The 27,474-nt window shown below is 35.4% G+C and overlaps 1 protein-coding gene across 4 annotated transcripts; it reads right to left on the bottom strand.

The window, feature by feature from the left end:
• Nucleotides 1-1,062: 1,062 nt before the first annotated feature.
• On the bottom strand, nt 1,063-27,474 carry LOC18428430 (uncharacterized). 4 transcript variants are annotated; one of them, XM_088867761.1, is made up of 14 exons: nt 27,267-27,474; nt 25,915-25,962; nt 25,343-25,403; nt 25,164-25,196; nt 24,795-24,919; nt 19,727-19,861; nt 18,734-18,810; nt 18,164-18,444; nt 15,430-15,486; nt 15,168-15,336; nt 14,688-14,745; nt 14,502-14,587; nt 12,207-12,263; nt 1,063-1,751 (listed from the first exon to the last, which is right to left on the bottom strand). In XM_088867761.1, the coding sequence occupies exons 1-14, from the start codon at nt 27,400-27,402 to the stop codon at nt 1,665-1,667; spliced, it is 1,410 nt and encodes a 469-aa protein (XP_088723887.1). In that variant the 5' UTR covers nt 27,403-27,474; the 3' UTR covers nt 1,063-1,664. The 4 variants fall into 4 exon arrangements, with proteins under 4 accessions (XP_088723887.1, XP_088723884.1, XP_088723885.1 ...); XM_088867758.1 differs by lacking the exons at nt 24,795-24,919; nt 25,164-25,196; nt 25,343-25,403; nt 25,915-25,962; nt 27,267-27,474 and adding an exon at nt 23,914-24,131; XM_088867759.1 differs by lacking the exons at nt 24,795-24,919; nt 25,164-25,196; nt 25,343-25,403; nt 25,915-25,962; nt 27,267-27,474 and adding an exon at nt 23,471-23,689.

The raw sequence follows: 27,474 nt of genomic DNA, 5'->3' as shown, positions 1-27,474 counted from the left end.
AAAACATATGACAAGCAAGCTTTAGGAAAAGTAATCCATACTAAATCTTGTCTGAAACAATATAATGCAAACAACAAAGAAAGGATGAATTACTCATTTGAAAAAAAAAAATGTATATAATGAGACCATTTACCTTTAATACAAGGTGGTTCTTGGCTGTGTCACAAAGTTCAACAAAACTTCTTTTGAAGTTTGAGATTGGCCAATGGAATAATTCCAGCCACCCAATTTCACATCCAATGGTCAAAATTAATGTCTCACCTAGAACCAAAAGTGAAGGGTCTCATTCTATACTTTCCCCTAAAGAAATAGTTCCTATCGGTGTTTAAAAATCGAAATTTGACCAAGGAACAATTCCGATTCACCCAATCTACATAAGCAATATTTTCCAATATTGGGGGGGGGGGGGGGGGGGCATGCTATTTGCACTAAACTCATATCCTTCTCATGTAGCAAATGGAAATGGGTGTAGTTACATGAGACATCAGCCTCAAGCAATCAAAGGCACACTTCCAAACATTGCCAAAACATGTAGGTGCTGAACCATATTTAAAAGCAAAAATCTATATTTAAAAGGAAAAAAATTATATAAGAGCCGAAGCTTTAAACCATCAAATTAGAGCCCACCTCAAAAGTTTCACTAGAAGAGGTGGTTTTGATGCCCAACTATCCTCAAATTGATCATCTCGACATCAATATGCATGGACATGAGAAGAAAATGGATTTCAAGTTTTGGAAATAGTGCATCTTGTAACGCATTTTTGAACAATCAATTTTCTAGATTTTCAAATTTTTATAAACTTGCTTGATCTACACTATTTTTGAAGCTTTTAAATTTTATTATTAAAGATGAAAATATATTTTAAGGCTATCACAAAGATTTCCAATATTGAAACCACATTTCTCGATAATATTTGAATGTGGGCTTTACTTTGATTGCTTAGAGCCTCGGCTCTATACAAACCACACCCTATTTAAATTTATACAAACCACACCCTATTTAAATTTATAAAAATAGTGCAGTTCAAACAAATACATAAACACACGAAAATCTTAAAAATAGACATCCCAATGAAGTTATAAGATGTATAAATTTTTTTGGGCTCCAAATCTTTATAAACTTTTCAAATACAAATTTGCCTCCAAGAAAACAATCAAAATAGTACATTAGCTCCCATAAAAGTAAATAACCTGTAACATCAAATCAGAAGAACACCTAGGCACCCTCACTCTCCAAAAGATGAACCAAACTACGATCCTGGTCCCACTTTACAGTCCTATCTCATGCCACAATATCTGCTGCAACAATAACTATGGATAATTGAATTGACGACTCACAAACATCGAGATTTACCGTACACAGAGACACCATCATATTGCCTCTGCTCGGATTTCAAATGAATAAAACTATTCCTTCTGAATCCAACATTTTCCAACAACCCACCTCTCTCTCTCTGCTCGGCAGTGTAACAATCTTTTCCTGATTGGAATTTCACATAAATAGAAATGTTCCTGCCGAATCCAACATTGTCCAACAACCCACCTCTCTCTCTCTCTCTCTCTCTCTCTCTCTCTCTCTCTCTCTCTCTCTCTCTCTATGTGCCAAAAAACTAATTGCTCCAATGTTTTACCATAGACCTAAGGTTCTTCCTTGACGAGAACAATCATGTTCTGGTCTTTGAATTACACTGTTGTTTGAACATCCTGTCATGGTTCAACATGGTGCCCACACTCTCTACGACAAGAAGGATCTGCAAAAAAATAAAGGATATATTGCTTAATTTAAGTTGATCAAATATGAAAAGGGTGTGGTTGTACAAGGCCAAGGCTCCAAACAATCAAAATAGGGCACACCTAGAAAACGTTTTTTTCTCATGTCCATACCTCCAGAGGTTGAGATGATCGAATTGAGGGTTTCTCAGCATTGAAACAACTTTTTTTAATGAATTTTTCAGGTGCGCTTTAATTTGATTGTTTAGAGCCTCGCACTTATATAAACTTTTTCCATATAAAAATAGTGACAGTAGCAAAAACAATCATTAACAATAGCTTGACAAATCAAGAACCAATCCACTCCAAGTGCCAGCTATCAAATAGATCAAGTCAACAAAACTTGAACGCCTCGAGCTAAGATGGTTCAATATCATAACCAAGGGGGTGAGAAATCAGGCAATTAAACTTTAATCTCAATGATTTATCTCAGAGACCTTTTTATTTTGTCAGTTACTAAGAGTCTAATTAAACAAGTTTTGCTCTCTCTCTCTCTCTCTCTCTCTCTCTCTCTCTCTCTCTCATACAGGAGCAGGGCAGTCTTTCTCCCTATACTTGCTGGTTTATTGATTGTTTTTAGGGCTCAATAACTATTTTTAACTTGTTTTCTATGATTTTACAACAATCTCCTCTAGTTAGCATTTCTTGGAGTTTAGATGCAATTTTATCAGAAATCTTTACTCTTTGATCTTTAAGAAGCTTCAAGTTTAGTATTAATTTTTATCCTGAACTCAGTATGCTGTGCTATTTTTTGTGAAACTTCCTTTTAGTCCTTGATGTAATAAGAAAAAGTTTGTGGTTCACTATTACTTCTGTTTGAGTGAAGTTTTCTTATTATTATTACTAATGTCATGATTAGGGTCCAATGTTGACCCAATCGTTGAAACTGAATATTTTGAGATCTGAGCTTCTATATTTGGTGTTAATTTATCTAAGTTCTTTTTCTTGAATTCCCTTGTTCCAACCAAGCGATAATTCCAGTGACATGGAAAGCCCATTTGTTTACGTCACTATGCCTTTTGTTTGGGGCCAATTATGTAAAATTAGAAGAGATTTTTTCAAAATGTGAATCACAATGTGAATAAATATAGGTTCATTATTTCATGCAGGCATATCCGCATGAACTCTCCACTGTCCAACTGACTTGGATGGTGGCGCTTGCCAAAATAACTTGCAATCACCACTGTCCAAGTCAGTTGGATGGTGAAGAATTTATGTGGGTCATGTCGCATAACAACCGTGTCCATAATTATATATTGTGAGCCCCAAGTACTATTTTTTATCACATAAATTTTCTAGAAACATAAGAAATGACCAAAAGAACTCAAAACTATGGGCCACAAACTAATAAACCCTAAAAACCTTGGCCTTTTATACAAAGTATTGAAGGCTAACTCATTTGATCACTAACTCTAGCAGGACTCCTTTAAGACTTTGCATTTTTAAGCATATAGTTTTGTATTCATTATTGTTTTTTCAGATTTAACACTCCAACAATAAGGCCCTACTTGATTTTCTAGCCAAATTGTAATTTTGACCTATTTGAAAATTTCTCATAAGCAATTTGACCTCAAGAGGTGTTTGATTCAGAAATTTGAATTGATTCCCAACTGCAATTGGGCTCCCAAATTGAACTTTAGCAAAACTACTCCAACAACCACTACCACCACCATCAATGCCTAAGCTGTCACCATCACTTTACCACCACCACAACACCCCCAATACCACTCTATCATCAATACCACTCTATCATCACTACACTACCACCTCACCACCACCACTAATAAACCACCACCTACCCATTGCCACCTCCACCATTGCTCAACCACCACCACCTACACTACTACCACCATCACTCCACACGTACACCACAACCACAACCACCACCACCACCTACACTACTACCACCATCACTCCACACGTACACCACAACCACCACCACCATCGCATTGCCACTACCACCATTGTCACATTATACCACCACAACCACACCATCACTACCACCTCTATCATCACACTACATAATAACATTTTATAATTGAAATTATAAAAATCAAACACCTATAGAGAGCAAATGATAATTGGACAAATCACTATTTGGTCAATTCCAAATTGAAAAAAAAGAATTGCTATTAGAAAAAACTTTGCAATCAAACGGCCCCAAAAGTTTTATCGTGGAAAATAAAGTGACCACTTTTCCATGGAGTAACAAATTGTTTGCATCTAAATTTGTATCATGTTTATAAATACAAACATATTTACACAAGGAAAAGTATATGATGAGACCATTTACCTATGGTACAAGGTGGTCACAATTAATCTTGACCATTGGAGGTGAAATTGGGTGGCTGCATTTATTTCATTGACCAAGCTCAAACTTCAAAAGATTTTTTTTCGAACTTTGTGACACACTCAAGCTATCAGATTTCACATCAGATGGTTGTAAGTAATTGTGACCTCCCTATACCAAAGGTAAATGATCTCATTGTATATATTCCCTTTACACAATAGGGTAGCCAAGAGCATAATAATCGTGTTTACTTGCACTATTGTATGCATATTGTCATATATACTTAGGGTAGACTATTCCATCAAGTAACATTGCATATGGTACTCATGATAAACATTTAAAAATGATATGCATAGCTATGGCATGTGAGATCGCATATGGACTTGTTTATTTTCTTAGTTTAATATGTTTAAGCATATGTAACAAGCGCAGAGTTCTGTCTAGACCATGGTCAATCAACTAGTAGTGATTTTTTATGATTGATCATATTAGGTTGGACTTGAACCCATATTTCATTGTTGGATATCCAAATCAAACCAAAACAAAATGTCTTACAGGCTGTTTGTTTTCAAGTTATACTAAAATTGTTAGTAATGCTTAGTAATGCCTCCGTTTTAGTATACTTTCTCTTTCAAAGAATACTAGATTCCTTGTTTTCACACCATTTCCACAATTTAGCTCTATAAATCTATCTCGTTAACTATTTGTATCAAATGGAGACTGCTACATCAATGCATGTATCCTCTTCCCTCGACACCATTGATGTGAACAATATGGATGACTTCCGTTTCGAGGCTATGTTGAAGGAACCTAGCCACGATTTTCCCTCTAATGAGAAGAGTCACAATAGATGGTAATAAAAGATCCTCTATATGTAAATACGGAGGCAGCCCTTACAACACTCGCACATATCAAACCAGTAAAAGGCATTCAGGATGAAGATAAAGCTTAAAACTACAACAGTCATGCTGAACTCATTGGATTTTGAATAAGAAAAGAGGTAGCCCAAAAAAATATGGTGAAATAATAATCATGGCTTTAGATTTTTTAGGCAAGGCTATTATAATAGATAGATGAGGGGACAGCTAATGTTTGTTTCCATAAATGATGTGGATGTCTTAAAGAAGATGCGCATTAAGAAAGATGACAAGCAAAGATGAGTTATCACAAAGTTTATAAAAGAATACAATCATGTTCTTACATTTCCAACTAAAATCAAATTCATTCTAACCCATGAAAAAACACCAAACATAGTGAAAAAACAAGTCTTCCATGGTTAAGTTCGTGCCTCTGATGGAATTACTTTAATGAGGTGGCAGGTGGAGCAAAACATGTCCCTTTCATTGAGAATGATCCTGCGAAACTCATTTCTAGCCAAAAATGAAACTTAAAAGAAACTAACCTTGTTGTCAGTTGGTTGTATTAGAAGGAATCTAATCTGACATTCTTTTACAGAGTTCAACTTGCTGAGCTCGAAGGGTAATTGTTGTCCTATGGGTAGATCCAAGATCTATATTGTCACACCAATTCTTCTATGAAGTGGTAACTTTTGACACCATGTACCAACTGCATGTAGTATGTCATTCAACCCAATCCATAAAGTTAACCATCAATGTAATACAGTTTTTCTCGGCTGTGCACTCATCTTTAATGAGACCATGGAGTCATTCATTTCGTTAATTCAGAATTGGGTACAACTAACCAAAAACACCACTCAAGCATAATTATAACCATCACGATTTGGTTATAACTGGTCCAATAAAACACGTATTCCCAAAGAGTAATCATTTATTACTATTAGTGGCCCACCATGGAAAAGATAAAATGCAAACTAGGCCATGGTTGCGTGTTATATGATTGTCACACTCAAAAAGTTGATGGATGCATAGCAAACAAGTTATTACAGGCATGTGAATCACACAACAGACTGAGATCTCAAGTTGTATGTCACTTGAATCGAGCCAAGTTTCCTCTTGAAGAAAGCATTTCTCAATCATAGCTAGCCATTAGGTCTTGAATTGCTTAATCGTATAGGTAGTAACACAAATTATAATTTACAAGGAAATCTACGTGTGCACATGCAGCATGCTCTAGTTTTGATTTAATCTTTATGATGATGTACCACTTGTATTAACGACTATTACTCTTTTTAGAGTACCTACTTAACAGCCACAATTATAACCAAAGCCTAATCAATAATAATTGTTCTTAAGTGATGTCATCTCATTGCTTCTAGCCAATTCTTGAATATCCAAATGAATAAAGTTGTGGTCACATTGAAGATCAGTCAACAATAAAGGAAAATTGTCGACATAGTGATTTAATTCCAAGGATTGAGCCGAATGACAAACAAAATGGCATTGGTTTTGTAATGTTTCTATGTCATGAAAGGGTTGGTACAATAACATAGACCTTGGATCCACCCGCATTAGCCTTCCCAACTCATTAAGTAAAACTCTATAAATGAATATTGGATTCAAAATTCATTCTTCAAATGCAAACAACTCATAACAAGTTTCCCATCTTATCCTTTAAATTTTCTTTTTTGGCTAGAGATGTGATTCTCAAGCTTTTTCTCAATGAAATAAACCTTTTTTACCCCACCGGTCTTCTCCTTAAGAGTAATTCATTAGGATCCTCGACTTAACCATGGAAGACCCTGGTGTATTAAGCACCACTTTTAGTGTCTAGAATCTTTAATAAGACCAAGTAAATCCCATTTTAGTAGAAGTGATAGAACATGATTGTGTTCTTTTATAAACTACAAAATAGTCAATCTCTACTTCTCATCCTTCTTAATGCATAGCTATCTACACCTCGTGCGGATGTGAGCATTTTCAGTCCCCTCATACTTTTGATTATGACAATCCTGCCTTCAACACTCTAAAATCCAACCGATTCTAAAGTTGCCTCTCTTATTTATGGAAAACCAACAAGTTTGCATACATGCTGTAGAAGTACATAAGCTTGATCTTCGTTATTGAATGTCATGTCTTTCATCGCTCCGATATGTATAACTCTAAGACCGCCCTTTTTCTTTCTCTTTTTTTGGATAGTTCAGTGCGCATACAGGTCCCCACCCATTTTTTGAAATCTTTAGCAGTTTTTTAAGGTATTGGTGAGAATTGAAGCCTAGACCTGGGGATCAGGTCTAGGCTTCCATTATCACCAACACCTTCAAAAACCACTAATGATTTCAAATAAAGATCATGTTTCCATCTATTGTGATTGTATTCTCATAAGAGGGGAAATCATTGTAGGTTCCTCTACCAAAAGCTTTAACACTGAACCTATCTATATTGCTTATGTCTAGCTTTTCTAGTCCTTTCAACGACAACAACTCAACTCCAATAAACTAAACACTGAATGAGCCATGAAAGTACATGAGAAACGGCATACTCTCGGAGTATCACTGTGATCTAATCTTAACAGGGATCGATTACCCATCCCACCACGACCTGCCTCTTCAGGATCATCCGCTACTTCAACTTCTCCAGAGGTTTCTCAGCCCCACCTTCCCCCCATTATGGCGAGACAAGGACACATGGATTGGTGTAAAGGGGCTCATGAAATACATATAATAACTATGTTAGGATTGCTATGCAAATGGTGTGAGAACAAGCTATTCAATGTTCTAGAAAAGAAGCAGCATACTAAAAAGTGAGGTGCTAATATTAATCCTAGTACAACTTGAACACAATAACCTACAAGACATTCAGTTTTGGTTTGAGTTACGATACCCGACAGTCATATATTGGTTCAAGTCCAACCTAAGGCAGACTATTCATAAAAATCACAACTAGTTTTAAAGTCACCACAGTCTGAATAGCAATCTCTAACCCATTTTATTAACCCAAAAAAAAAAAAAAAAAAACAAACATGTCCATATAGCATACCTTACATACCATGGTACTTTATGATGTCTGACTTGATGAATTATTCTAACAGAACGTATCTAAAGTATGCAGGAGAGAAATTAGATAGCCATGCAAGTAATCACAATTAATCTGCTCTTAGCTTTTCCTTTTTTTTTTCGCTCGTGCATGTGACACTAACTTGTAACACGGCTATATATTTATAAATCTGTCATAAATCTAGATGCAATCAACTTGTTCCTCTACGGAAAAGTGATCACTCTATTATTGAATAGAAAAATCAATGAGAGAATGTTCGATCTAAAAAATGGAACACAAACTATATGCTTAAAAGTATGAAGTCAGAAATGCGTCCTAATTAGTCTAGAGACAACCGATTAATCAAATGAGTTAGCCTCCAATGCTTATGGCTTTTTTGTGAAATGATGAAAAGGAACACATAGATGCCAACACAAATAGGAACACATTAGTTTGTTGAACGTAGTTTAATTTCTTTTGGTTTTTTCCTTCTGCTTCTAGAAGATTTGTTTTAGTCGAAATAGTAGTTAGGGCTAAAAAATCTATAAAAATTCACATTACAATTCCTGTTTTGAAGAAACATTTATTAATTTTACTTGGACGACTTTGAAACAAAAAGCCATATTGATATTAACAATTGGGTTCTCCATATCACTAGAAATATAACTCAGCAAAAATAAAACAACTGAAGAAAAATAACCCACCTAAATTAAACACCAAATATGGAAAGCTACGAGCATAAAGGGTTCAGTATCACTAACAAATATTGCGTCAATGTTCGACCCAAATCAAGATAAGGAAAAGGAGTAGTAGGCGAATGGAACTCCATTTAACCAAAGTGATAATGTACTAGAAGCTTCGTTTTTTTTTAACATCAAAGGCGGAAAGAAATTCACCAAAAATAACATAACATACCAAGTTTAAGGGAAACTAACATTGAACTAGAAGCTTCTTTTTAAACATCATAGAGGAAAAATTTCCCATAAAAATGCATAAAACCTCCAAGAAATTAAATCGAAAGCCATGCAAGAACGAAAGAAATCTTATTTCATGGAGATCATAATCAATTAAGCTGATTTCAAAGTGGTCCCATATTCATCGATATAAAAGTGATCAAAGGATTTCTAGGGCACATAAGATAAGGGAAAATTGTTAGTTTATGTAGTCTAACTTATCTGATACTCAGAACAAGAGAAGGACCAAAGAAATTTTGTTTGGAGTGACTTATTGAATATGGGGTGAAACTACCCAAAATTATGCACTAATTTGATCTTCATTTAGATACATATTCTAACAAAAGGACCTTGCCACACAATCATAGAAAATAATCTAAAAAGAGCTATTGAGCCCCAAAACAATTAGTAAACCAACATAAGGAGGAAGATGTACCTGGACTTCTGAGAGAGAGAGAGAGAGAGAGAGGCAAAAATCGGCACTCCAAGAAATTAGGTCAAAAGCCATGCAAATGCAAGAATCAAAGAAACCAAAGAACAGCTAAAGAGAGAGAGAGAGAGAGAGATGAGGAGGGACGGAGGGAGGGAAGAGAGGGCGAGGGGAGAGAGAGAGTCCAATCTCCACCATCTATTTGAAGTAAAGAAAACCTATAGTGATCTTTCATTGTAGGACGCTATATGCGTTTAGTAGCTGTTCCATATATCTATCTATCTATCTATCTATCTACATATATATATATATATATATATATATATATATATATATATATATATATATATATATATATATATATATATATATATATATATATATATATATATATATATCTGGGCCATTGGGCTCATATGAGCTAGTGGGCTAATCCCATCTTTTCCCTATATATATATATATATATATATATATATATATATATATATATATATATATATATATATATTTTAACAGGATTATATATTATGAAACCATTTATCTTTGTTATAAGGAGGTCACAATTACTTCTAGCCATTAGATGTCAAATTGGATGGCTTTGGGTCACGAAGATAGAAAAAATTCTTTTTGAACTTTTGAGTCTAGTCAATGACACTCTTACAACCACCCGATTTGAAATTTGACAGACAAGAATAATTGTGACCTCCTTGTACCAAAAGTAAATGGTCTTTGTGTGTGTATGTTGTATGTATACATATATGGAAAATGATTTCATGAGCCAGACAACCAATTGAATAGTATAAAATTCAATTTGAGCATATCTAACAGCCATCACTTGTGAGCACCTTTTCATTATAATCTTTTTTATAAAATCTTTTGAGCAAGAATTTTGTGGAGAGGTGCACTAAACTTAAGCACACAAGAAAAATATTTTAAAAATATACACAAAATAAACAATGAGGAAAATGCCACCACAACTACCAATACACATTAGCCACCAAGTTGTTAAATCTGGGCTGCGCGGCCTATACTATAGCATAGGCCGGCCGGCTAATGGATTGCCAAAGTTCAGAACGGTTGTTATAGAAGTCCTTTTGATCCCAAAACATGGGGAAGTGCTCTACTCATCTTAGCACCTAAGCCCACACAAAATAAAGGTTGAATTCATATCTTAGAAAACCCTAAAGAATATTCTGCCCTAACAGAAAAACAGACCGTCAATTTCTTGAATAATAAAATCTATATTGTAAGGTACTGAAAATCAGTCTCTTTAAAAAACAAAAACAAAAAAAACTACATATGATGATTCAATATACAAAATTTGTGTCAATCAAATCCCCACACTCAATCTAACACAATTGTTTCTTTCCTAAAATCAAGGAGAGGAATGTCTCTAAGGGCTTTAGGGACATTTCTTCAAGCCCAAATTTTGCATACACTCTCTTGGATCCAATGAACGAGATCACATAGATAATGGGTTTTATTGAGGAGAGAAATAGTTACGATGGGCAATCCCTTTCAGGTATTCGAAAATGATGTTAGAAGGAGGCCTTAAGGGATTTTTTGACCCTAGATTTTATAAATTCACTCATTCTCTCTAGACGAACAACTATTCAAAAATAATAGCAAGAGAAACTAAATTTAAGTTCTCTATGACATAGATCTAACCTTCTAAGAATAGATGGTTTGTGTCGAGGGCATGTTTTTCTTTAGGCACTTCTAAGATGCCAATTAAAATAAATAAACAAATGGTTTGAGTACAAGAATGTGGGAGCCATCCCTCAAATTTATGGTCTAAACGGTCCCCCTACCTATGGTTTTGAGTTAGGATACTTTAGAGGTCCACCCTCAAGCTAAGTAAATGCTATTAATATATACATATATTGAAAAGCTACCGTTAGGTTACCACCTAAAATAAATAGTGATTTTGGTTACACTCCCTACTGGACAATCTTGACTGAACAAAATCATGTTTGAATTTCAATTTTTTTACCAAAAATCAAATTAATCTGAAAATTGGAGTGTGCGCCCTTATTTGGACGCACCTAAAAAATACACACAACATTTCTAAAAGTTAAAAGGGCCGAAATATATTTGCAACATTGCATGGGTATTTTGGTTATTTTATTTTTGAATTATTTTTTATATTTTTCTGGTGCTTGATGGTGATACGTGGACACACCCAAACCTTAAGCTCAATATGATCTATAAAAATAGAATAAAATTCGAAGTGTAAAATAGGAACTACATTTTTTATTTTATTTTTGAGAAATGTTTAGGAATTGGATTTTTAGGTGACAACTTGACACTAGCTTTTTCTAATATAGGAACTTGATTTTGTGAGGCCCCCACCTATGCTACAGTATAAGCTAGACAGCTCAGATTTAACAATCTGGATGGCTATTTATCAAGAGATGCAGGGCATTTTCATTATTTTTCAACTTTATGTATAATTTTTTATCTTATTTTTTTGGTGCATCTAGGAGCACCTCTCCACAAAATTTCCAGCTGAAAAGGATTAATAGAGAAAAATATGATAAAAAGGTACACCCATATATACTGCTCATTGGATATGTGGCCTATACCATTCCATAGGCCAGCTAGCTCACAAAATCATTTTCCCTATATAGACACACGCACACTAAAATTCTCGGGTAATAATATCACAAAAACAATATTAGTCACGAATGTGAAAGCAAGTATGCAATTTGCTCGAACAGGAGCACCTTACAAGCACCTATTGGGTTTGGTCTCATCATTTTGTTTAGCATTTGTATTAATTTATCCTTAATTAGATTGCTCAGATTCATAGAAGTAGAGCAACTACTCTTGATGCAACATAAAACTGGGCCTCATAAACTCCAACACACCTGAAAGCAAGCATAGGCAAGAGCTGTTGCAAAATAGAAGTTCGCATTGCCAGTGCCCTGCCAAAGAAAACCCTACTATTAGCAAGATCATTGATTTCAGGGAAAATTATCAAAATAACCATGAGAGATGCACTATCTAACCTTTTGCACATTTTCAACTATTTCAACTCATGAACATGTGGATTTTCATGGATATTTTATGTTGGGGTTGTGGCCACTAAAGGCCCAAAGAGCTTGTAAATAAAATTATTTATAGTGATTTGTGCACTTTTGTGGAAGTGCATTGTGGTTGACTAACCTAGGGTTGGGCAGTTTATGGCCCAGGTCATGTCCAAAACCCTTACCTCTGAGCATGCGGCACTACCATTGAAGGTTTAAAGTGGGTCATCACTTGTTGACGTCAGAGAGATGCCCAGGGACATCGTTTGCAGGGCAAGACAGTTGTGTGGTCTCTCGTGTGCGAACGAAAGCATGTGAGAGAGTCTAAATCCTCAACAAAACTTATGCATGGCATTGTGTATACGACAGCTGAATTTTCGGAAGCAACCCTATATAAAGGGACATGTGTACATGAGCCTAGAGAGAGCGTTCCCTTGCACCACATTGATGTGTGCATTTGACTTGCTCTAGGAGGGGGGGGGGGGGAGACTGTAATCCACATAATGAGACAATGGTTCCACTACTTATTGGCTAACTTTAATGAGCCTATCATGAGCCCCTGTACTTGACTATGTCATAGATCTGGTTGGAATTGCTTGAGAAGACAGCAGTGGTTCATGGATCCTGGCATAGGTGGAGTACCCTGATATTCACTTGTTTTGTATATATTAGGTTCTTATCCACATTTAAGTTGCATTTCTATGTGTTATAGAATTTTGTAAAACTCTAGAAATACAGTTTTCAACTAAAAAAGGTACTAAGGTGATTTTTGCATATTTTTTAATATCAAAATATTTTCATTTGCTTAAGAAACCCTAAAAGGGTATTTCTAGAATTTTAAAATCATAAGGGTATTTTGGAAAGTTATTATTTTGTATGTGGGACGCACATAGGGGGCTAAGGATCCAACCCCACATGGGAGGTGTCATGTGGGGCCCACTAGGGCCACATGTCCCTCATAATCAAATGCCCCATTTTTTTGGCACACGACCTTAATCAAGAAAGCAAGTATCTTATTGTTTTTAATTTTTTCTTAAGGAAAATACTTGGCTGAAAATTATTCTTGACTAAATCTTTTATGAGTTTTAAGTGGATCTAGCTTACTGTTGTGAGAGAACAAAATTCTGGATAATTCTAGAACTTGTGTTGACTGGTCAAAGTTCTAGATAGATGAGAAGTGGATTGGGGTCAAATCTCAAGCGATAAGGTTCCTAAATATTCACTCTAAATCATGATTGTTGGGCTTGGAGATGAATGGCTCAGATTAATCATGATTGTTGAGCTTTGGATAATGCTGAACTCCTAATCTGATTGGAAATCCCTAAGCCCTAGAAGCCTATCTAAGGACGGGTTTTTCCCCTTTCAAACAACAAATCAGACTTCTCCCTTCTCCTCTCCACGCCCCTCTCTACTCTCTCTCTCCCTCTCTCTCGCTCTCTCTCTCTAAAGGGGCACACCACCCTCCCTAAGTGTGTAGGGTGACACACTCAGCACAAAAAGAGGGGGCACACCCAGCCCTTCTTGGTTAGATATTGGGGAGATGCCACATGTGGCATATGCCCCTAGATTGAAAAGAGTTTTAGTGAAACCCTAATTGTTTCTTTTTACTCTCTTGCCCGATAAGTTTCAGAAAAGGTGTCCCAATTCAGATTGGTGGATTCAGCAGAATCTAGGATCAAGTGTGTCATTGGTCAGGTGATCGGGTGTGGGGTGTGGAAGAGGGTAACCCTAGGTAAAAAGTTAGTAAGTCTTCCCTCAATTAGTTAATTTAGTCTTATTTTATTTCCTAAAAATTGTTAGTATGTATTTAATTTTGAATAAAATTTACTTTTTGTAATAAGTTATTGAGATCCTAGATTATAGTAGGCATATTTTATTGTATTTGTGGCACTTGTAAGTAGAATTTCAAACATTTAATAAAAGAAAAGAAAGAAATTTTAGTATTTACAACCTGGAATTCTACATAGCCACTTCTTTCAATTTCAAATTAAATCAAATAATATGGGTAAACCGTTCATGTCTTATGGTTATTTTGATAAATTTCCCTTAATTTCTGTTTTGGTAGTTTACTGATTTACCTTGTAACCTACAAATGCACGAGAGAGAGAGAGAGAAAGAGAGAGAGAGAGAGAGTACCCTCCATATCCAAAGGTTATGCATAACAGGGCTAAGAAGGGAAACCCCAATGTATCCACTTAAGAGGAAAAGTGAGAAGCGCATTCCTGAATGTAGTTATCACATTATCATTAGCTACTCCATAATTTTGCTGGAGGATACATGCATGTAAGGCTGTTAGCAAGCGTACAAGTCATAAAACTTCACCTGCTAGTTCATGAAAAAACAATCCCATCATTCCAAGGTAAAGAGCAGAATCACCAACCTGTTGGCAAAATTAAAAGGAATTAAGTTCCAAGGAAAAGAGAAAAAACAAAAAAAAAAAAAAAAAAATGAAGTAACCCTCGCAACCAGAAATTTCTTTATTAAAGATGAGTGAAGAGAAATATGAAAAAGGAATCATCAAGCAGAGGGTTCAAGCCAAAGAACAGCATCTTTGAATAGGCTGGACTTGTAGCATATAGCACCACTAAACAACTAGAGGGAAGAGGGATTGTACAAGTATTGAGAGAGTGCTCCAGTTCACAAGGAAATTAATATAATTTTTTCTTTGTCCTTGAATTTATGAGTAAACGAAAATTTAGAAAATGGCATCTACTATTTCTTTTGGTCAGTATAATACTCTTATTCTACCAAAAAAGAATTAGGAAAAGTAGTACATAATAAGAAGGGAACTGTAACACGTACAGAAGGATAAGACTTCAGTATTGAAGAGATTGCAATGTATACAAATGCAAGGAAGCATGGTCGGTGATTAAGACGAATGACCAGTGGTGATATCATGAACAATATATTTGCATGGAATACCAGTAGGAAGAAATCTCTAAAAAAGTCAAAGACTTCTGCAAAGAAGTACCTGCATTGAGAGCAATTATCAGTGAGCCCCTACACGAACTAAGATCATTAAAATACAAGCCACCAGTTGAGATAAAGGGAATTGACAACTCACCAAAAGACACCTAAATTTGGCGATAGATCCTCCACATTAAGGATAAACCCATATGTTCTGCAGAGCCCAACAACAATGTTATACAAAAGAAGCATACAATAGGAATGGTTCAGTTTCAGCAAAAATACTCAGTTCCTGCGGAACCTCGCATTATTAATAGTAACTTCTAACAAAGTTCAATTTTAATTGTATGTCCTACCAAAATTTCTTTCCAAGTAATTTACTTGTCAAATAGAGGAGCTTCTACATATACATTACATTTCGTGCACCAGAAAACTCCAGTGACACCTAAATTGGTCTAACCATCTGCACTGGTATCCACTTTCTATAAAATGGCTAACAAACAGTACCGGGATATCTGGAAGCAAAGTGAAATGCTATGACAAATGTCATCTCATCAACAATATGCCATACCTTAGATTCATCATGAGTGTTTAGAACATCACATTGAATAAACATAAGGGGTAGGAGAATATCACCATTGTGACCACAGACTGCTTCTTCAAAAATGAATCAGATTTACAGATGGTGTATCATCCTCAGGGAGAAAATTCAATAGCTCACAAGCGAATCAGGACTTCCCAATGGTTGTTGCCTTGAGAGAAGTTTCAATGCAGAATTTCAGAGGATGAGGCATAAACTACAAATGGAACTAATTTGCATACTGAGAGAAATACAAAATCCTACAGCCGTACTCCCAATAAAACCCAGGCACCAAACATAATCAACATATGCTTATTTAGATATCTTGGGTATAGTTTCAGTTATAAGCATTTGTATTAAATTGCAAGTGATTTTAAAAGACACACCAAAATGATGCAGCCCAGGATACTGCACTCGAGTATCTAGATAAAAGAGACAAGCTTAAAGTTTACAAGAGGAATGCAGAAGGGCAAAATAGTCATTGAATCTATCATTTTATGATCTTTTACATTGAATCTATCATTTTATGATCTTTTATTTATTTCTTGAGTCATTTTATTCAGTTATGGGCATAAGTAGTAATTTCTAGAGTATTTTATGTCTTTTTATTCACTTAAAAGTCTTTTGTAATAAATGATCATGATTAGATTAGTTGGATGCCTAGGACTAAGTCTTGTTTAGGATTTTCTTAGATAAGGGATGTACTCAAGAATAAGGAAACAGCTTGTTATGGATTTTATTCAAAACCCTAGAAAAACTATTGCTCCTTCCTTTATCTATGGTTTTTTTAATCTTTCTCTAATTTTGGATCTTCCCTATCTCCTTCTTTGCTAAAACCTAGCTCTAAGCTACAAGTTCTGCATCAGGTTAGTATTAGAGCCCGAAGATCTATACAATACTATAGTATGGCGTTGCATACTGTATCATGGTGTTGCATACCGTAGCACTGTACGGATGGTACTATAGCACTACAAAAACTATATTGCAGAACCAATTTTTGTGCCTTAGATCAACAACCATGCCTCAACGTAGAGGAAAAGCGGCAATTGTAGAAGCCTTTGATGCCTCAACGTAGAAGAAAATGATGGTGTTGATGGACATGATGATGATGTTATTCTTCTTGGAGTTTTACCTGAATTTAGGGTGTCACATGACGTACACACCAAAGAGTTCAAGGTATTTTCCCCTCAAAACTCAGCTGGTGAGTATAACATAGGAGAAGAACTAGTTAGGATTTTCAAATTTTGTAACAACCACCCACCCACCCCCCTTCCTTTCCCTAGGGCAAGCATCCTTGCTCTCTCTCTTAATTTCTCCTATCATATCATTCTTTATTGTAGTCTGAGCACCCAACTTGTGGGATGCCATCCGTAGTTTACACATACTATAACACTTACCATATGTACAAAAGTTAACATAATTCTCAAAAAAAAAGGAGAAGAACCATTGCAAGATTGGCAATCTCCTTTAGGCGCATTCAATGCTCAATCTTACAAGTCATAGAGTGAGGTTTCCTATGCAGTTATGTTGAATTGGTATCTCCGGGGACAGACGATTAGAAGTGATTCAAGAATCTTACCTCCTGTGCTTGTTCATGGTTCTAGACCAAGTTGTTCTAAATATCATAAGTTGAGCCAACGCAAGACTGTGTGAAGTGGTGCAGAAGATTAATGACAATGCCTACAAATTGAAGCTTCTCAACTATATTCGCACTTCCAATGTTTTTAATGTCAAACATCTCACTCCATATCATAGTGATACTTTTGATGACAAGCCGACGAATTTGAAGGTGAATTCCCTTGAGGAAGGGGAAGACAAGCTTAAAGTTTACAAGAAGAACCACAGAAGGGCAAAATAGTCATTAAAAATAACCTTCTATATCTTTTATTTATTTCTTGAGTGATTTTATTCACTTAGGGGCATAAGTAGTAATTTCTAGAGTCTTTTTATGTCTTTTTATTCACTTAAAGTCTTTTATAACAAATGACCGTGATTAGATTAGTTGGATGGCTAGGATTAATTCTTGTTTAGGGTTTTCTTATATAAGAAATGTACTCAAGCATAAAGAAGTATCTTGTTATGGACTTCATCAAAAACAGTAGAGAAGCTAGTGCTCCTTCTTTTATCTTTGATTTTTTAATCTTTTTCAAATTTTGGATCTTCCCTATCTTCTTCTTGCTAAACCCTAGCTCCAAGCTACTAGGTTTGTGCCACAAAGGATATAAATTTCAATCATTAGTGCCACATTTTTTTACCGCTGAGAATAAATAGTGCGAAATTATTTGGAAAGAAAAAGTGAAATTGGCCATACTTGTTGAACATCTCTCTCAAACCACCATGACCTTTAAGGGAAACACTGCACAAGCCCAGAACATATAATGACCAGAACCCTGCCCATAACATGAAGTGTATAATTGGTCTCCATGAGAAAGAAAGGACTAATTGATCTTGCTGAGTGCTCCCTTCACACAATGGATTTTTTATAGGCTTTGACATAGAACTTTCCTGTGCATCTGATTTCTTCTGCTTATCAACTGTCTTGAACAGTTTCTTTGGAGGAGTGTCCAGCCCATACCCTAATAAGATAATAATCTGAAAACAAAAATTAACTAAACATTATGCCTCAATGAAGTGAAACTAACAGGCAAGGAAGGGGCCGGAAAAAGAAAAACAACTCATCCAGGAACTTTAGTAAAGCAAAAAAGAAGGACAAAAAGAAAAGATATCAATGAACCAATAAATATACCCTTATGTCTTCTTTCATATGTAACGAACTGATATTATGATCAATCCAATTTAGAAAAATAAAAGATATTTTTTTGATAGATAAAAAAAAAAAGATGATATGAAAGGGTTGCAACATGAAGCATAGCACACATACGGGTATGACAAGCATCATTGAATAAATAGATAAATGTGTTGCAATGACCCATCCAAAAGCTGCCAAGGGAGGTACACCTGAACCAAAGAGGACAATATTTTACATGAGGAGAATTCTTTTCTCAGAGAAATATAGCAGGAGAAATATCATTATGAGATAAGAAAGCCATTTGACTAAATAATCTAAATAGTGGACGTTGGAAATGACTGCTGATCAATGCAATAATTAATTGTGATTAGGAGAGCATAAATGCACTTCACTGAAAACTAAGAGCATTTTCTCCATTTTTCATACCATATATACACATTTTTGATAGGGAGCACCTGCATTAAACATTCACCTATAATACAGTTTATAACTGGGTATATCTATCCGCCCATCGAGGTCTAAAAAAACCACCACCATCCTACACATATCTTTCTGCATTCAGATGTGATTGCCTTTATTTATAACTAGTCAGAGAGAGATGAATAATCTCAAAGCCCAAGGGGACTTTTCTCAAATATACAGATGGTGCAGGTCTCTATGCAGTTGGTGTACTTATACAAGTAAAATCTTAGAAAATGAACCATGATTCACTAGTATGGATTTCAAAGTAAACTGAGATTTTGACTTTTGATATATTGTTTCTATGATCATTGATCAATTTTTCAAAAGTCATACAATGACCATAAATTTGAAATAAAGATAATCTATATAAAGTATAAACGAGGTAGAACCTTCTAAATGAGGACCAGGCTTAGTGTCAGCAACTGTTATAAAATTATAAGACTGTTAGAAATTCATGGTTCCAGCTCCCCGTACATGTTTTCCAAAATCATACAAGCAAAAGAAAACTAAAAGGAATAAGAAATGGCATGTCTGTATACAGCCTAAATAGGTTTTCTAACACTCCATAGACAGCCCTATGTAAAAGACACCAATAAACACATCACCGGAAAAGAAAGCATCTAGGCAAACCTTGGAACCCAAAAATAGCAAGGTAACTCTTACCTGCACAAGCCCCATAGACAGTCAATAGGATCATCATGTTCTCAATAGGTGATGTCGAGGAACCCGCACAAGCAGCTATTGTCAAAGGATTAAATAAATATATAAGAGCAGCAACATCTCCAGAATCCAGAGTGCCTGGAAACAACGTAAATTGATAATCCATTAAAGAAACATTAAACGATGAACTATGCCATGAAGTATGCAAAGAACAATAGCATTTGAAGCTAAGGTAGAATGAGTATGGTTCAGTGCCCATGGTCATAGATGCTATAACAACTTGTAAAATGCAAAACCCAAAGTAAATGTGAACGCGCAATACCTTAGAAGACCATATTGGTGCTAGACATAGTAACCATCCAGAGAAAACATGTTTTAACTAAAAGCCAATTACGACTCAAAGGAGCATATACATTTATCAAATCTACCATTGAGGTTGTGTTCAAAAGAATGGACTACAGAGATCATGAAGACAAAGAGTCATCTCAGCCAGGAGAATAGATGGATTCAATATTCTTATAAGGGTTTCTCAGAGTCCTCGGAATTCCGAACATTCTAAAGCAAATTGGAAGCAAGATAATGCATCTAGTGGCTAACAAAAAACAATACTATGAGATGTGTAGAAATATAATGCGCCATGAGAATTTTGGGTATAATCTCTTGGCTTACTTCCAAGAGATTTGATTTGAATTTTGTCCCTTTCCTTCCCTTAATATCAATTTCTTTTTTGTGTTATAACCTACTGACATTTCTAACCTCTATCTCTTCCCAAAACTTTGCCAAAAGGTACATGTTCTCTCTTTAGATAGTTGTTTCATATAATACCATTCCAATGAAAGTCTTAGAAATCCGATCCAACCCGAGTCAATTACAAACAGAACGTTAACTATAAAGGAAACCAAGCAGCTAGTTTCAACAGTTCCAGCGGTGGAGATTTCCTCATAGCTAAACTAGGAATATAAAATACATAGGACAAGGCGAAAGAGCGATCAAGGGCTAATCAAATGGAACCAATAACAAAAATTTGAAGGCTAGTATATCTTCCAGTCATAATTTGTTGTGGACATCTGTAAGATTGAATTTTCAAAAGGTGATATGTGCCACTAATTGAAGCACCAAAATTAAGGAACCCAGAAGATGACGAAAAAAAGAGTACTTGTAAAGCAAGCGAGGTAAAAGATTGGATTAATAATAGAGAAGTATGATTTGCCTTCTCAATATTTGGAGAAGAGTAATAAGCTTTAGAAGGAGCCAAAGAAAAAAAGGTGGTCAGACGAATTCATCATTTTCTATCCTGCATCTATCTAAAATAATATGCCCATAGTACTAGTTACCTTAGGTACTCATCCTTCCACCCAACCAACCAGACATTAAGAAACATGAGACAAACCTAAAGCAGTGGCCAAAGAAAGCAACAGACTAATGATACAATGGAAACATACTCCTTCAAGACATAAAGCCATAAGCAAAGATGGACATACCAACAAGATAAAAATCACCAAATATTCCTTCAAGCTTAATAGAGACCTCCAAATTACTTTCAAATCCACTTAAGCGAGTAGACCACCTCTAGCTTTTAAGTAAAATGGTAAAAGAATGTGAAAAAATTCTTTTCTAGTGAATGACACCAATGAAATCAAAACAGGACTGGACCGGTCTATATATTATTTTTTTGAAAATGCTGGACCGGCCTATTCCAACCAGAAACCGGTGAACTGGAGGTCTATCTGGTCGGTCTACTATACTAGACTGGATGGTCTAGTTAAGTGACAATAGATTGGTGGACCATTAGATCAACCAGTCCATCGATCCAGTGCTGATTGGCAAGTCTCGAAGGGCGTTAAAAAGGACCAAAAGTAACCCTTTGTTTTCTCAAAAATAGGTCATTTTGAGAAAAAAAATTGTCCTTCTAAATTTATCTCAAGGAATTTTGGTATTTCTCATCATAAGGGAAGATTCTGCAGTTAATAAAGATGAATTTTGAGATATCTCATTTGCGACTTTTCACCCTCTCTATACACGAAAATCGCCCTCTCTTGGGTGAAATTCTAGCAACTTCCCAGAGGGAATCCATCCCTCAATCTTCCCTTTTCTAAAGCCCCAAGTATGTGCAACCCTTTTTTTATTGTATAATTTATTGTCAAAAAACATAGAAACAGAAATTGCAATTTTGGGGTTTTATAATGCAATGAAGTATTTCTATGATCTATGTTAATGCTATCTAACACATAATGAAAAAAAGTATTTCATTTCATTGGAATTTCTCTTTTTTATGGGATATAGTGAAGGAAGACCATTTCTTCATCCTTTCTTTTGCATTTTTCTCGAATATGGATTTTTGGGTATCGTTAGTATGAGCGGCATTCACCTTTCGTGATCTTAGATTTCTGTGATTTTTTTTTTTAATATTTCACTTTCTTTTATTGCTTGGAATTAGATTTCAAAACCCAATGACATTTCTAGAAGCATAGAGGGGCATTTTTGTCACTTTCAATGATCAATAAATTTGGGTTCTTTTTTCTTGTTTTTCCGTACACAAGTTGAAGAGTTAATTAGACTTTGAAGTCAGATTAATTGCACCAAAATCAAAAAGAAAAATAACATGAAGATCATAAAATTCTTTGAATGACCAAAATATCTTAGCTAGAAACATGGATAGGGCATTTTCTGCTTTTTCTAAATTTTCCAGATTTTTCCAAAATTTTAGATACTTTTCCATTTTTCTTATTTTCCCATATTTTTGAAATTTTAATTTATCCAACAGTCCAATAGATGAACCAATCCAACCGGACTGCGCTTAATAACATTGAATGAGACAGTCAGCCTAAAAGTACAACCTGGAAGCACTAAATACGATCAAATTCATGAACTCGAAAGCCAAATCGCATGAACTCCAATAGACTAAGGCTTTTGATGACTTCATCTTAATAATTGCTTTGGAGAAGATTCTCCTAAAATAAAGTGAAACCACCACATTCACACTTGTGGTGCAAGTAGAAGAAACTCCTATTCTGTGGTGTATGGACCAGCATAAGGGAAATCTTTCCTAGATACTCTCAAATGGTTGCAGATTTTTAGTAAAAACTCTCACTAAGTATGGCAAGCGCCCCCTTACTTCTGGGCCAAATAGAAATCGCATGAGCTAAATCTCATAAATGGAATATGCATCGCCAGCTATAAGTTCTTCTAAAACATTTCGAAATAAGTTCTTCTAAAACATTCCTTCAACCAATAAACTGAGGCTTTATTTCTCAAAAAAAACAATGAACTGAGGCTTTGATACCACATAAGGTATAAATTCATAGTATTTCTTCATCAGAACTTATAGTAATTAGAGAGAAATGAGAGATAAACCCACAAGAACCCACCAAAAGTGAAGAAAAATTCGTCTCATGTAAGCCATAAATACACAGGACTGCAATTCCATTAGGCAGTTATACAATTATATGAGAACCCTTGGGTGATGGAACGCATAAGTTAAGGATATCACTAGTACAATAGATAAAATATAGAATATGAAAGACTGCCCATGCTGGTTCACTACCATTCTTATCAAATATGACTCCTTTAAAATGTGACCATTGTTAGCTTCGTGATCACCAAAAATGCCCACTTATTTGACCACCAAAAACATATAAAGAAAACACAGGAAAAGCTTTGAAGAATTAGAACGAATGAAAACAATGTCTCATGTACTCTATGTACATTGTTTCGAGTGAAGAAGCAAATCCAAGCACTATAACTTGCCTGGAGTCTCAATTGGTCTGGAAAGGTTTAGCAAACCCAAGCTCCTGCTATATGCTGCTTGAAGTTTTAGCCCCGTTGCACGAATGAGTATTGCAGAGATAGGCCGTTATAATATAATTGTATAGGCGGTTATACAATTATATGAGAACCCTTGGGTGATGGAACGCGTAAGTTAAGGATATCACAAGTACAATAGGTAAAATATAGAATATGAAAGACTGCCCATGCTGGTTCACTAACATTCTTATTAAATACGACTCCTTTAAAATGTGACCATTTGTTAGCTTCGTGATCACCAAAAATGGCCACTTATTTGACCACCAAAAACATTTAAAAAAAAAACTGGAAAAGCTTTCAAGAATTAGAACGAATGAAAACAATGTCTCATTTACTCTATGTACATTGTTTCGAGTGAAGGAGCAAATCCAAGCACTATAACTTGCCTGAAGTCTCAATTGGTCTGGAAAGGTTTAGCAAACCCAAGCTCCTGCTATATGCTGCTTGAAGTTTTAGCCCCGTTGCACGAATGAGTATTGCAGAGATAGGCGGTTATAATAAAATTGTATAGGCGGTTATACAATTATATGAGAACCCTTGGGTGATGGAACGCATAAGTTAAGGATATCACTAGTACAATAGATAAAATATAGAATATGAAAGACTGCCCATGCTGGTTCACTACCATTCTTATCAAATATGACTCCTTTAAAATGTGACCATTTGTTAGCTTCGTGATCACCAAAATGCCCACTTATTTGACCACCAAAAACATTTAAAGAAAAAACAGGAAAAGCTTTGAAGAATTAGAACGAATGAAAACAATGTCTCATTTACTCTATGTACATTGTTTCGAGTGAAGAAGCAAATCCAAGCACTATAACTTGCCTGGAGTCTCAATTGGTCTGGAAAGGTTTAGCAAACCCAAGCTCCTGCTATATGCCGCTTGAAGTTTTAGCCCCGTTGCACGAATGAGTATTGCAGAGATAGGCGGTTATAATAAAATTGTATAGGCGGTTATACAATTATATGAGAACCCTTGGGTGATGGAACGCATAAGTTAAGGATATCACTAGTAAGGTAAAATATAGAATACGAAAGACTGCCCATGCTGGTTCACAAACATTCTTATCAAATATGACTCCTTTAAAATGTGACCATTTGTTAGCTTCGTGATCACCAAAAATGCCCACTTATTTGACCACCAAAAACATTTAAAGAAAAAACGGGAAAAGCTTTGAAGAATTAGAACGAATGAAAACAATGTCTCATTTACTCTATGTACATTGTTTCGAGTGAAGAAGCAAATCCAAGCACTATAACTTGCCTGAAGTCTCAATTGGTCTGGAAAGGTTTAGCAAACCCAAGCTCCTGCTATATGCTGCTTGAAGTTTTAGCCCCGTTGCACGAATGAGTATTGCAGAGATAGTATCTGCAATCACTAACACCAAACTATATCCAAACAATGTTGATACCAACAATCTCTCAATCTCTATCATATCAGTGAGAAAAAATGATGCAGAAAAGCCGAGTTATGTATATAAAATAGAACACTAAAATGAAAAGGCATGAACCTTAAATTATTGGAAGGATAAGGACCGCAAAATGCATACAAAGATTCACTAAATAAAAACACCCAACTACCATAAAATTCTCATAAAGCATTTAAAAAAATCAAAAGAAGGTGAAGGACTACCTCAGTAAAATGTGACTTGGGACTCCTCCAGTTCTGTACAACACAAAAGGTGGTATAAAACGAAGTTGACTATATTTACGACGCATGCTCTTTTCAGGAAAGCACGGATATGGGCTAAGAGAGAAACACAAACAAGCATTTTCATGCTAAGAGAAAGACATTTATTTATAGGGTCATACCTACATACAGTCAGGGGGCCTAGAACCGATAGTAACAAAGGTGAACCATGGTACATAGATCCTAAAATAGGAGTCATGTCAGTAAACTCAGCCTAACCAGTCTAAACATATAGAAATTGAAATCAATTTTGCATGGTACTATCATGCAAACTTGGACATATTTCATTCAATTCATAAGAATATGCACCTAGACTACACTGACTTCAAAATCTCATAAAGCAAGAGACACAAGTGTATACAATTTCAATCCATAAAAAGGCAACCTAGTAGTTTTGATATTTGGAACCAATGCGGACAATCCAAACCTCTTCTTTAGAGTGCAAGACCATGCTAGACCCTTCAACTTACCAGAACTTTCAAGAAAAGAAATGAATTATTACCATAAGTGTAATGTGTGCATGTGTGTGCGTACATGTTATTTTCTTTGGCTCTTTTTTTCTATAGCCTGAAGATTTATATTGATGGCAAATATCAGAGAGTTCCATTCATAAATGACTTGATTAACATGACTATCAAAGGGATTCTACGATCTAAGGAGACAGAGAACCCATGCATCTCAGGCAAGAAGATACCTGCATAAGGAGAAAATGAAGATTGCTTTAACCATTGACCTTCTGCCACTGCAAAGCACCATGACAATATCCTTTAACAAAGAAGCAGTCTATCTTTTCTCTTTTGGCTAAGTATTAAAAATCTAGCAAATAGTATAATCGCACCCCTTCAAAAAAGAAATGCAAAGGGGAGCTAGTTCTGCCACCACCATTTAGAAATCATGCCTAACACACAAAATTAGTGCCGCCTGAATGGATTCTGGGTCATTAATCACAGTATCACAACTGCTGAACATTGATTAGATAGCATTAAATAATGTGTTGGTTGCAGAAGTAAAATGATGGGTGGTGAAACCAGCCCCAAAAGAAAAATTACTTATAGCAAGAGGATTGTTAGAGGTGTGAGATTGAAATTCATTCTCACATGGTATACATAATATGATCAATTTTACTGGTGACATACTCAAAATAACTGATGTTTTTGTTATAGCCATTAAAAGAGATTTTATATATATATATAATCAAAGATTCAAAGCCATTGTAACTTTGTATCATGTATAATCAAAATCATTCTAAATTTGTTCCATATATTTTTTACAAACTGAGAATAAGACCTAAAGTAATTTCTCCTATCACAGGAAGACAGTTAAAAGCTAAATCAATTCTTTCTACAGCATTGAATACTTAAGCATAGTAGCATTCTGAAGCATCCATGGATCAATGTTCACAAGGTTTTTACTTAACCATCCAACAATAAAATATTTTTTCTTGTCCACTTCCGTTCCCATGGCAGAAAAGAAAGAAAAGGAATCAATGCGAAATGGTAAATGCAGAACCCTATAAACTAGAGACAGTGTAAAGGCATAGTATAGGACCAAACAAAGAAAGTCAGTTGAACTGATTTCAAGCTCAGAAAGATAGCTCAGAAAAATAAAAATTCTCAAAAATGACTCTGTATCGAGATAGGCAGATAGACAGTTAGAGAGTTGAGACAGTTACAGATAAAAAGAGATAGAGAGAGAGGGAGTGCAGAACTACTAATTTGCAAGAAATGCAATAAAAACGTTAAAAAAAAAACACCCAAAACTTTCAGATCTCAATAAACAGCTTAAAATGCAAAGACAAAAATCAACAGTTCCATTCCCTGATTTGTCAAACACGTATCATAAAGGCTACAAATCCTGTCGAATAAATTGTTTTTTTTTTTTTTTTTTAATGTTTCCGGTCGAATAAATTGTTCGAAGATGAAATAAAGCTTCAGGGGATTTGAACTGTTGTGTGCGGAAACTAGGAATCGTAATTGAATGAAGCCCATTTAGAGAGAGAAAAGAGATGCAAAAAGCATACAGATAGAATATAAAGGGTGAACTCACATCGACGGATGCTAGTGAGAGGGGTTGCAATCTCAGGACGAGAGGTGAAAGATAGAGAAATGGGAATGAGAAACAGGCGTATGAAGAGTGCCAAAGCAGCCCAACCCCAATAAGAAATTTTCTCTCTCTCCGCCATTCCTTCCACGCAGGATTCAGCTGATATCCATGGAGTTTCTTATTGGGCGTCGATCTTGGAAAGGGATACCAT

Source organism: Amborella trichopoda, chromosome 5 (assembly GCF_054954075.1).
Source record: "Amborella trichopoda isolate Santa Cruz 75 chromosome 5, AtrichopodaSantaCruz75HAP2 v2.0, whole genome shotgun sequence".
NCBI classification, from domain to species: Eukaryota; Viridiplantae; Streptophyta; class Magnoliopsida; order Amborellales; family Amborellaceae; genus Amborella; species Amborella trichopoda.
This window is presented reverse-complemented; position numbering and strand designations above follow the sequence as displayed.

What these genes read in the sequence shown, in the direction of transcription:
- LOC18428430 (XM_088867761.1), bottom strand. Translation starts at nt 27,402, where the DNA reads ATGGCGGAGAGAGAGAAAATTTCTTATTGGGGTTGGGCTGCTTTGGCA. An exon ending in CCAAGTCACATTTTACTGAG is followed by an intron (nt 24,920 to 25,163) that starts GTAGTCCTTCAC and finishes GTTTGGATATAG; the next exon opens with TTTGGTGTTAGTGATTGCAG. An exon ending in TTGCCTATGCTTGCTTTCAG is followed by an intron (nt 1,752 to 12,206) that starts GTGTGTTGGAGT and finishes ATTTTTTTGCAG; the next exon opens with ATCCTTCTTGTCGTAGAGAG.